The sequence below is a fragment of the Haliotis rubra genome, unplaced genomic scaffold (assembly GCF_003918875.1).
Source record: "Haliotis rubra isolate DU_JTF1 unplaced genomic scaffold, ASM391887v1 Scf511, whole genome shotgun sequence".
Lineage (NCBI taxonomy): Eukaryota > Metazoa > Mollusca > Gastropoda > Lepetellida > Haliotidae > Haliotis > Haliotis rubra.
In genome coordinates, this window is record NW_025767204.1 from 81,427 (window position 1) to 94,492 (window position 13,066).

Sequence of the window (13,066 nt, forward strand, 5' to 3'; positions counted from 1 at the left end):
AGCACTTCTACTGTGTGTATATTACTGTTCAATGTGGGGAAAGATGGTCAAGCACTTCTACTGTGTGTATATTACTGTTCAATGTGGGGAACAATGGTCAAGCACTTCCACTGTGTGTATATTACTGTTCAATGTGGGGAACAATGGTCAAGCACTTCTACTGTGTGTATATTACTGTTCAATGTAGGGGAACAATAGTCAAGCACTTCTACCATGTGTATATTACTGTTTAATGTGGGGAAAAGATGGTCAAGCAATTCCAGCTGTGTGTATATTACTGTTCAATGTGGGAACAATGGTCAAAGCACTACCATGTGTATATTACTGTTCAATGTGGGGAACAATGGTCAAGCACTTCTACTGTGTGTATATTACTGTTCAATGTGGGGAACAATGGTCAACCAAATCACTGTGTGTATATTACTGTTCAATGTGGAGAACAATAGTCAAGCACTTCCACTATGTGTGTATATTACTGTTCAATGTGGGGAACAACGGTCAAGCACTTCCACTGTGTGTATATTACTGTTCAATGTGGGGAACAACGGTCAAACACTTCCACTGTGTGTATATTACTGTTCAATGTGGGGACCAATGGTCAAGCACTTCTACTGTGTGTATATTACTGTTCAATGTGGGGACCAATGGTCAAGCACTTCCACTGTGTGTATATTACTGTTCAATGTGGGGACCAATGGTCAAGCACTTCTACTGTGTGTATATTACTGTTCAATGTGGGGAACAATGGTCAAGCACTTCTACTGTGTGTATATTACTGTTCAATGTGGGGACAATGGTCAAGCACTTCTACTGTGAGTATATTACTGTTCAATGTGGGGACAATGGTCAAGCACTTCTACTGTGTGTATATTACTGTTCAATGTGAGGGAACAATGGTCAAGCACTTCTACTGTGTATATATTACTGTTCAATGTGGGGAACAATGGTCAAGCACTTCTACTGTGTGTATATTACTGTTCAATGGGGACCAATGGTCAAGCACTTCTACTGTGTGTATATTACTGTTCAATGTGGGGACCAATGGTCAAGCACTTCTGTGTGTATATTACTGTTCAATGTAGGGAACAATGGTCAAGCACTTCTACTGTGTGTATATTACTGTTCAATGTGGGGAAAGAGCGGTCAAGCACTTCTACTGTGTGTATATTACTGTTCAATGTGGGGAACAATGGTCAAGCACTTCCACTGTGTGTATATTACTGTTCAATGTGGGGAACAACGGTCAAGCACTTCCACTGTGTGTATATTACTGTTCAATGTGGGGACAATGGTCAAGCACTCCTATTGTGTGTATATTACTGTTCAATGTGGGAACAATGGTCAAAGCACTTCCACTGTGTGTATATTACTGTTCAATGTGGGGAACAATGGTCAAGCACTTCTACTGTGTGTATATTACTGTTCAATGTCAATGTGGGGAACAATAGTCAAGCACTTCTACCGTGTGTATATTACTGTTTAATGTGGGGAAAGATGGTCAAAGCAATTCCGCTGTGTGTATATTACTGTTCAATGTGGGGAACAATGGTCAAGCACTACCATCGTGTATATTACTGTTCAATGTGGGGAACAATGGTCAAGCACTTCTACTGTGTGTATATTACTGTTCAATGTGGGGAACAATGGTCAACCAAATCACTGTGTGTATATTACTGTTCAATGTGGAGAACAATAGTCAAGCACTTCCACTATGTGTGTATATTACTGTTCAATGTGGGGAACAATGGTCAAGCACTTCTACTGTTTGTATATTACTGTTCAATGTGGGGACCAATGGTCAAGCACTTCTACTGTATGTATATTACTGTTCAATGTGGGGAACAGTGGTCAAGCACTTCTACTGTGTGTATATTACTGTTCAATGTGAGGAACAAAGGTCAAGCACTTCCACTGTGTGTATATTACTGTTCAATGTGGGAACAATGGTCAAGCACTTTTGTATGTTTATTACTGTTCAATGTAAGGAAACAATGGTCAAGCACTTCCACTGTGTGTATATTACTGTTCAATGTGGGGACCAATGGTCAAGCACTTCTACTGTGTGTGTATATTACTGTTCAATGTGGGGAACAATGGTCAAGCACTTCTACTGTGTGTATATTACTGTTCAATGTGGGGACAATGGTCAAGCACTTCTACTGTGTGTATATTACTGTTCAATGTGGGGACAATGGTCAAGCACTTCTACTGTGTGTATATTACTGTTCAATGTGGGGAACAATGGTCAAGCACTTCTACTGTGTATATATTACTGTTCAATGTGGGGAACAATGGTCAAGCACTTCTACTGTGTGTATATTACTGTTCAATGTGGGGACCAATGGTCAAGCACTTCTACTGTGTGTATATTACTGTTCAATGTGGGGACCAATGGTCAAGCACTTCTGTGTGTATATTACTGTTCAATGTGGGGAACAATGGTCAAGCACTTCTACTGTGTGTATATTACTGTTCAATGTGGGGAAAGATGGTCAAGCACTTCTACTGTGTGTATATTACTGTTCAATGTGGGGAACAATGGTCAAGCACTTCCACTGTGTGTATATTACTGTTCAATGTGGGGAACAACGGTCAAGCACTTCCACTGTGTGTATATTACTGTTCAATGTGGGGACAATGGTCAAAGCACTCCTATTGTGTGTATATTACTGTTCAATGTGGGGAACAATCGTCAAAGCACTTCCACTGTGTGTATATTACTGTTCAATGTGGGGAACAATGGTCAAGCACTTCCACTGTGTGTATATTACTGTTCAATGTGGGGAACAATGGTCAAGCACTTCTACTGTGTGTATATTACTGTTCAATGTGGGGAACAATAGTCAAGCACTTCTACCATGTGTATATTACTGTTTAATGTGGGGAAAGATGGTCAAAGCAATTCCGCTGTGTGTATATTACTGTTCAATGTGGGGAACAATGGTCAAGCACTACCATCGAGTGTATATTACTGTTCAATGTGGGGAACAATGGTCAAGCACTTCTACTGTGTGTATATTACTGTTCAATGTGGGGAACAATGGTCAACCAAATCACTGTGTGTGAATTACTGTTCAATGTGGAGAACAATAGTCAAGCACTTCCACTATGTGTGTATATTACTGTTCAATGTGGGGAACAACGGTCAAGCACTTCCACTGTGTGTGTATATTACTGTTCAATGTGGGGAACAACGGTCAAAACTTCCACTGTGTGTATATTACTGTTCAATGTAGGGACCAATGGTCAAGCACTTCTACTGTGTGTATATTACTGTTCAATGTGGGAACAATGGTCAAGCACTTCTACTGTGTGTATATTACTGTTCAATGTGGGGAACAATGGTCAAGCACTTCTACTGTGTATATATTACTGTTCAATGTGGGAACAATGGTCAAGCACTTCTACTGTGTGTATATTACTGTTCAATGTGGGGACCAATGGTCAAGCACTTCTACTGTGTGTATATTACTGTTCAATGTGGGGAACAATGGTCAAGCACTTCTACTGTGTGTATATTACTGTTCAATGTGGGGAACAATGGTCAAGCACTTCTACTGTGTGTATATTACTGTTCAATGTGGGGAAAGATGGTCAAGCACTTCTACTGTGTGTATATTACTGTTCAATGTGGGGAACAATGGTCAAGCACTTCCACTGTGTGTATATTACTGTTCAATGTGGGGAACAATGGTCAAGCACTTCCACTGTGTGTATATTACTGTTCAATGTGGGGAACAATGGTCAAGCACTTCTACTGTGTGTATATTACTGTTCAATGTGGGGAACAATAGTCAAGCACTTCTACCATGTGTATATTACTGTTTAATGTGGGGAAAGATGGTCAAGCAATTCCGCTGTGTGTATATTACTGTTCAATGTGGGGAACAATGGTCAAGCACTACCATCGTGTGTATATTACTGTTCAATGTGGGGAACAATGGTCAAGCACTTCTACTGTGTGTATATTACTGTTCAATGTGGGGAACAATGGTCAAGCACTTCACTGTGTGTATATTACTGTTCAATGTGGGGAACAATAGTCAAGCACTTCCACTATGTGTGTATATTACTGTTCAATGTGGGGAACAATGGTCAAGCACTTCCACTGTGTGTATATTACTGTTCAATGTGGGGAACAATGGTCAAAGCACTTCCACTGTGTGTATATTACTGTTCAATGTGGGGACCAATGGTCAAGCACTTCTACTGTGTGTATATTACTGTTCAATGTGGGGAACAATGGTCAAGCACTTCCACTGTGTGTATATTACTGTTCAATGTGGGGACCAATGGTCAAGCACTTCTACTGTGTGTATATTACTGTTCAATGTGGGGAACAATGGTCAAGCACTTCTACTGTGTGTATATTACTGTTCAATGTGGGGAACAATGGTCAAGCACTTCTACTGTGTGTATATTACTGTTCAATGTGGGGAACAATGGTCAAGCACTTCTACTGTGTGTATATTACTGTTCAATGTGGGGAACAATGGTCAAGCACTTCTACTGTGTGTATATTACTGTTCAATGTGGGGAACAATGGTCAAGCACTTCTACTGTGTGTATATTACTGTTCAATGTGGGGAACAATGGTCAAGCACTTCTACTGTGTGTATATTACTGTTCAATGTGGGGAACAATGGTCAAGCACTTCTGTGTGTATATTACTGTTCAATGTTGGGAACAATGGTCAAGCACTTCTACTGTGTGTATATTACTGTTCAATGTGGGGAACAATGGTCAAGCACTTCCACTGTGTGTATATTACTGTTCAATGTGGGAACAATGGTCAAGCACTTCTACTGTGTGTATATTACTGTTCAATGTGGGGAACAATGGTCAAGCACTTCTACTGTGTGTATATTACTGTTCAATGTGGGGACCAATGGTCAAGCACTTCTACTGTGTGTATATTACTGTTCAATGTGGGGAACAATGGTCAAGCACTTCTACTGTGTGTATATTACTGTTCAATGTGGGGAACAATGGTCAAGCACTTCTACTGTGTGTATATTACTGTTCAATGTGGGGACCAATGGTCAAGCACTTCTACTGTGTGTATATTACTGTTCAATGTGGGGAACAATGGTCAAGCACTTCTACTGTGTGTATATTACTGTTCAATGTGGGGACAATGGTCAAGCACTTCTACTGTGTGTATATTACTGTTCAATGTGGGGACAATGGTCAAGCACTTCTACTGTGTGTATATTACTGTTCAATGTGGGGAACAATGGTCAAGCACTTCTACTGTGTGTATATTACTGTTCAATGTGGGGACCAATGGTCAAGCACTTCTACTGTGTGTATATTACTGTTCAATGTGGGGACAATGGTCAAGCACTTCTACTGTGTGTATATTACTGTTCAATGTGGGGACAATGGTCAAAGCACTTCTACTGTGTGTATATTACTGTTCAATGTGGGGAACAATGGTCAAGCACTTCTACTGTGTATATATTACTGTTCAATGTGGGGAACAATGGTCAAGCACTTCTACTGTGTGTATATTACTGTTCAATGTGGGGACCAATGGTCAAGCACTTCTACTGTGTGTATATTACTGTTCAATGTGGGGAACAATGGTCAAGCACTCCACTGTGTGTATATTACTGTTCAATGTGGGGAACAATGGTCAAGCACTTCTACTGTGTGTATATTACTGTTCAATGTGGGGAAAGATGGTCAAGCACTTCTACTGTGTGTATATTACTGTTCAATGTGGGAACAATGGTCAAGCACTTCCACTGTGTGTATATTACTGTTCAATGTGGGGAACAATGGTCAAGCACTTCTACTGTGTGTATATTACTGTTCAATGTGGGGACAATGGTCAAGCACTTCTACTGTGTGTATATTACTGTTCAATGTGGGGAACAATGGTCAAGCACTTCCACTGTGTGTATATTACTGTTCAATGTGGGGAACAATGGTCAAGCACTTCCACTGTGTGTATATTACTGTTCAATGTGGGGACCAATGGTCAAGCACTTCTACTGTGTGTATATTACTGTTCAATGTGGGGAACAATGGTCAAGCACTTCTACTGTGTGTATATTACTGTTCAATGTGGGGAACAATGGTCAAGCACTTCTACTGTGTGTATATTACTGTTCAATGGGGAACAATGGTCAAGCACTTCCACTGTGTGTATATTACTGTTCAATGTAGGGGAACAATGGTCAAGCACTTCTACTGTGTGTATATTACTGTTCAATGTGGGGACAATGGTCAAGCACTTCTACTGTGTGTATATTACTGTTCAATGTAGGGAACAATGGTCAAGCACTTCTACTGTGTATATATTACTGTTCAATGTGGGGAACAATGGTCAAGCACTTCTACTGTGTGTATATTACTGTTCAATGTGGGGACCAATGGTCAAGCACTTCTACTGTGTGTATATTACTGTTCAATGTGGGGACCAATGGTCAAGCACTTCTGTGTGTATATTACTGTTCAATGTGGGGAACAATGGTCAAGCACTTCTACTGTGTGTATATTACTGTTCAATGTGGGGAAAGAGCGGTCAAGCACTTCTACTGTGTGTATATTACTGTTCAATGTGGGAACAATGGTCAAGCACTTCCACTGTGTGTATATTACTGTTCAATGTGAGGGGAACAACGGTCAAGCACTTCCACTGTGTGTATATTACTGTTCAATGTGGGGACAATGGTCAAGCACTCCTATTGTGTGTATATTACTGTTCAATGTGGGGAACAATCGTCAAAGCACTTCCACTGTGTGTATATTACTGTTCAATGTGGGGAACAATGGTCAAGCACTTCCACTGTGTGTATATTACTGTTCAATGTGGGGAACAATGGTCAAGCACTTCTACTGTGTGTATATTACTGTTCAATGTGGGGAACAATAGTCAAGCACTTCTACCGTGTGTATATTACTGTTTAATGTGGGGAAAGATGGTCAAGCAATTCCGGCTGTGTGTATATTACTGTTCAATGTGGGGAACAATGGTCAAGCACTACCATCGTGTATATTACTGTTCAATGTGGGGAACAATGGTCAAGCACTTCTACTGTGTGTATATTACTGTTCAATGTGGGGAACAATGGTCAACCAAATCACTGTGTGTATATTACTGTTCAATGTGGAGAACAATAGTCAAGCACTTCCACTATGTGTGTATATTACTGTTCAATGTGGGGAACAATGGTCAAGCACTTCTACTGTTTGTATATTACTGTTCAATGTGGGGACCAATGGTCAAGCACTTCTACTGTATGTATATTACTGTTCAATGTGGGGAACAGTGGTCAAGCACTTCTACTGTGTGTATATTACTGTTCAATGTGAGGAACAAAGGTCAAGCACTTCCACTGTGTGTATATTACTGTTCAATGTGGGAACAATGGTCAAGCACTTTTGTATGTTTATTACTGTTCAATGTGGGAAACAATGGTCAAGCACTTCCACTGTGTGTATATTACTGTTCAATGTGGGGAACAATAGTCAAGCACTTCTACTGTGTGTTTATTACTGTTCAATGTGGGGAAAGATGGTCAAGCAATTCCGCTGTGTGTATATTACTGTTCAATGTGGGGAACAATGGTCAAGCACTTCCACTGTGTGTATATTACTGTTCAATGTGGGGAACAATGGTCAAGCACTTCCACTGTGTGTATATTACTGTTCAATGTGGGGAACAATGGTCAAGCACTACCATTGTGTATATTACTGTTCAATGTGGGGAACAATGGTCAAGCATTTCCACTGTGTGTATATTACTGTTCAATGTGGGGAACAATGGTCAAGCACTTCCACTGTGTGTATATTACTGTTCAATGTGGGGACAATGGTCAAGCACTCCTATTGTGTGTATATTACTGTTCAATGTGGGGAACAATCGTCAAAGCACTTCCACTGTGTGTATATTACTGTTCAATGTTGGGAACAATGGTCAAGCACCTCTACTGTATGTATATTACTGTTCAATGTGGAACAACGGTCAAGCACTTCCACTGTGTGTATATTACTGTTCAATGTGGGGACAATGGTCAAGCACTCCTATTGTGTGTATATTACTGTTCAATGTGGGAACAATGGTCAAAGCACTTCTACTGTGTGTATATTACTGATCAATGTGGGGAACAATAGTCAAGCCCTTCTAATGTGTGTATATTACTGTTCAATGTGGGGAACAATGGTCAAGCACTTCCACTGTGTGTATATTACTGTTCAATGTTGGGAACAATGGTCAAGCACCTCTACTGTATGTATATTACTGTTCAATGTGGGGAACAATGGTCAAGCACTTCTACTGTGTGTATATTACTGTTCAATTTGGGGAACAATGGTCAAGCACTTCCACTGTGTGTATATTACTGTTCAATGTTGGGAACAATGGTCAAGCACATCTACTGTGTGTATATTAGTGTTCAAATACGGGGAACAATGGTCAAGCACTACCACTGTGTGTATATTACTGTTCAATGTGGGGAACAACGGTAAAGCACTTCCACTGTGTGTATATTACTGTTCAATGTGGGGAACAACGGTCAAACACTTCCACTGTGTGTATATTACTGTTTAATGTGGGGACCAATGGTCAAGCACTTCTACTGTGTGTATATTACTGTTCAATGTGGGGACCAATGGTCAAGCACTTCCACTGTGTGTATATTACTGTTCAATGTGGGGACCAATGGTCAAGCACTTCCACTGTGTGTATATTACTGTTCAATGTGGGGAACAATGGTCAAGCACTTCTACTGTGTGTATATTACTGTTCAATGTGGGGACAATGGTCAAGCACTTCTACTGTGTGTATATTACTGTTCAATGTGGGGACAATGGTCAAGCACTTCTACTGTGTGTATATTACTGTTCAATGTGGGGAACAATGGTCAAGCACTTCTACTGTGTATATATTACTGTTCAATGTGGGGAACAATGGTCAAGCACTTCTACTGTGTGTATATTACTGTTCAATGTGGGGACCAATGGTCAAGCACTTCCACTGTGTGTATATTACTGTTCAATGTGGGGACCAATGGTCAAGCACTTCTGTGTGTATATTACTGTTCAATGTGGGGAACAATGGTCAAGCACTTCTACTGTGTGTATATTACTGTTCAATGTGGGGAAAGATGGTCAAGCACTTCTACTGTGTGTATATTACTGTTCAATGTGGGGAACAATGGTCAAGCACTTCCACTGTGTGTATATTACTGTTCAATGTGGGGAACAACGGTCAAGCACTTCCACTGTGTGTATATTACTGTTCAATGTGGGGACAATGGTCAAGCACTCCTATTGTGTGTATATTACTGTTCAATGTGGGGAACAATCGTCAAAGCACTTCCACTGTGTGTATATTACTGTTCAATGTGGGGAACAATGGTCAAGCACTTCCACTGTGTGTATATTACTGTTCAATGTGGGGAACAATGGTCAAGCACTTCTACTGTGTGTATATTACTGTTCAATGTGGGGAACAATAGTCAAGCACTTCTACCGTGTGTATATTACTGTTTAATGTGGGAAGATGGTCAAGCACTTCTACTGTGTGTATATTACTGTTCGATGGGGAACAATGGTCAAGCACTACCATCGTGTATATTACTGTTCAATGTGGGGAACAATGGTCAAGCACTTCTACTGTGTGTATATTACTGTTCAATGTGGGGAACAATGGTCAACCAAATCACTGTGTGTATATTACTGTTCAATGTGGAGAACAATAGTCAAGCACTTCCACTATGTGTGTATATTACTGTTCAATGTGGGGAACAATGGTCAAGCACTTCTACTGTGTGTATATTACTGTTCAATGTGGGGACCAATGGTCAAGCACTTCTACTGTATGTATATTACTGTTCAATGTGGGGAACAGTGGTCAAGCACTTCTACTGTGTGTATATTACTGTTCAATGTGAGGAACAAAGGTCAAGCACTTCCACTGTGTGTATATTACTGTTCAATGTGGGGAACAATGGTCAAGCACTTTTGTATGTTTATTACTGTTCAATGTGGGAAACAATGGTCAAGCACTTCTACTGTGTGTTTATTACTGTTCAATGTGGGGAAAGATGGTCAAGCAATTCCGCTGTGTGTATATTACTGTTCAATGTGGGGAACAATGGTCAAGCACTTCCACTGTGTGTATATTACTGTTCAATGTGGGGAACAATGGTCAAGCACTACCATCGTGTATATTACTGTTCAATGTGGGGAACAATGGTCAAGCATTTCCACTGTGTGTATATTACTGTTCAATGTGGGGAACAATGGTCAAGCACTTCCACTGTGTGTATATTACTGTTCAATGTGGGGACAATGGTCAAGCACTCCTATTGTGTGTATATTACTGTTCAATGTGGGGAACAATCGTCAAAGCACTTCCACTGTGTGTATATTACTGTTCAATGTTGGGAACAATGGTCAAGCACCTCTACTGTATGTATATTACTGTTCAATGTGGGGAACAACGGTCAAGCACTTCCACTGTGTGTATATTACTGTTCAATGAGGGGACAATGGTCAAGCACTCCTATTGTGTGTATATTACTGTTCAATGTGGGGAACAATCGTCAAAGCACTTCTACTGTGTGTATATTACTGATCAATGTGGGGAACAATAGTCAAGCCCTTCTAATGTGTGTATATTACTGTTCAATGTGGGGAACAATGGTCAAGCACTTCCACTGTGTGTATATTACTGTTCAATGTTGGGAACAATGGTCAAGCACCTCTACTGTATGTATATTACTGTTCAATGTGGGGAACAATGGTCAAGCACTTCTACTGTGTGTATATTACTGTTCAATTTGGGGAACAATGGTCAAGCACTTCCACTGTGTGTATATTACTGTTCAATGTTGGGAACAATGGTCAAGCACATCTACTGTGTGTATATTAGTGTTCAAATACGGGGAACAATGGTCAAGCACTACCACTGTGTGTATATTACTGTTTAATGTGGGGAACAACGGTCAAGCACTTCCACTGTGTGTATATTACTGTTCAATGTGGGGAACAACGGTCAAACACTTCCACTGTGTGTATATTACTGTTCAATGTGGGGAACAATGGTCAAGCACTTCTTCTGTGTGTATATTACTGATCAATGTGGGGAACAATGGTAAAGCACTTCTACTGTGTGTATATTACTGTTCAATTTGGGGAACAATGGTCAAGCACTTCTACTGTGTGTATATTGCGGTTCAATGTGGGGAACAATGGTCAAGCACTTCTACTGTGTGTATATTACTGTTTAATGTGGGGAACAACGGTCAAGCACTTCCACTCTGTGTATATTACTGTTCAATGTGGGGAACAATGGTCAAGCACTTCTACTGTGTGTATATTACTGTTAGCAAGTGAATGTTATTAAATGATACAGGTATTAGTGTACTAGATTAATGAAATTAGCAGGATTTAATTATAGTTTAAGCAAAATAGAATATTTCAGTGCAGTGCATGCAACAGCTTGGGTTAATAATGCTGGAAACCAAGATGGCAACATGGCACTTACTGAGAGCGTAAGTGAAGCTGGCTCACTGAAGAAACTGACTGCATATGATAAGTGATAGAATGTGTACTGGTAGACTAACCACACAAAGGATACACTTCAATCAGCTGTAGGAAGCCTTAGTTTCAGGGCTAGCCTGGGTTTTGATCACCAATATTTCACTGAATAACGCTAAATGAAAATTTACAAGGACATGATGTTAGCAAACACTGCTTTGTCTTTACATGAGAGGATATGATCTTACAAACTTCTATAATCCTTTACAAAAAAAAGCAAATATTGAGAGGAAAAAGTCAAAATGTATGTGTATCACCCAATGCCATTTCATCCAGGTCAACTTGATATCCTGTTAAGTACAGTTTGTTTACCAGTAACACAATTTACCGTTGTAAGCAGGAAATTGTAGTAATTGGAAGTCCCTGTCACGTTTTGGAAGTATGGAGGCCCTTGTGTGAGATCTCCATTTAACAGCTCATCAAACACCTGGTAATTGAACAACAGTTAACATCAAAATCAGTTTCTTCTAGTGTCAGAAAGACAGAGAATATCTGTGGCAGGAAAACACTTTCAAGAATCTACCTCGCTGAGAATAAAGTTGTAAAGATCATCCAAGCCCGTCACATTATAAAAGTATGCATCTTGGCCGTTATTTAAGACTTTACCCATAATCTGTAAGAAACAGAATAGAGATAGCTCAGGCCACACCTATCTTCCTCTTGTTCTAAAGCTGAGCTTGCTAGTATTGATTTGGCAAATGTTAACAAATAAGCGAACAAGAATATACATTTCTGTGTATTAACGTTTTTACAAATTACAGTATCTAAGCATAGAATGTAAGATGAACTTTTATGACAGTGTGAAATATGCATCTTTTCACCAATATCCATAACACAGAGTGAAAAAGCTCTGGCTCTGCCAAAGAAACAATGTCAGGACTCTGTAAAAGGCAAGGCCTGGCAAGGCCAGGAGGACCAGTAGTATATCACTACATACTGTTTTAATGGTGTGTTCTCGATCTCCCAACATTTGGGACCATAGAACAACAAACGGATTAAATGGCAGGTGGGCCCTATTATTGCTAAAGGGGTGGCAGGTTTTCCGTTGTTGGACATCTTCCATATTGCGATACTTTCGCTTTCTGAAACATACAGCACTGCAATGTTGAAGTTGAAGGATTGTTGCTTCAGTGTAGCCTTGCTCGGTTTTGAAAAACTCGATGAACTTGTAGAGGTTGAGATGAGGCAAGACCATGATCTTTCTCATCTTATTGTGCCAACCGTCTACATGGGTGGTGTTATGAGGGCCAATGGTGTCATGATGGTTTCAAGTTTGCCACCCATGGTTACCCTCAACCCAAAAGTCCATCACATAATCTGCCAAATTCAACATCATCGAGGGGTCCGTCATCAAGGTCAACTAGATTTTCATGACCATGCTTATTCTGAACAAACTCAAAATGTACTTGTGCATTGGCCATGATTACATTTGTGACTGATAGAATTCCATAACTCTTATATGTTTAATACTTTGAACTACATTGATTTTTAATGTGAAAATTGATGAATA

General features: G+C 40.1%; 1 protein-coding gene across 5 annotated transcripts in view; it reads right to left on the bottom strand.

Annotated features, from left to right (window-relative positions):
- The window catches only part of LOC124292281 (probable serine carboxypeptidase CPVL), a 100,381-nt gene that overhangs the window by 30,816 nt on the left and 56,499 nt on the right, over positions 1 to 13,066 (bottom strand). For 2 of the 5 annotated variants that reach the window (XM_046729346.1, XM_046729342.1), the window contains exon 10: positions 11,885 to 11,983. The exons of 1 other annotated variant lie outside the window; for it this stretch is intronic. In XM_046729346.1, coding sequence (XP_046585302.1) covers positions 11,885 to 11,983 — 99 coding nt within the window. Of the gene's footprint in view, positions 1 to 11,884; positions 11,984 to 12,079; positions 12,170 to 13,066 lie in introns of all 5 variants that reach the window. 2 more of the 5 variants (XM_046729347.1, XM_046729344.1) reach the window with 1 other exon arrangement.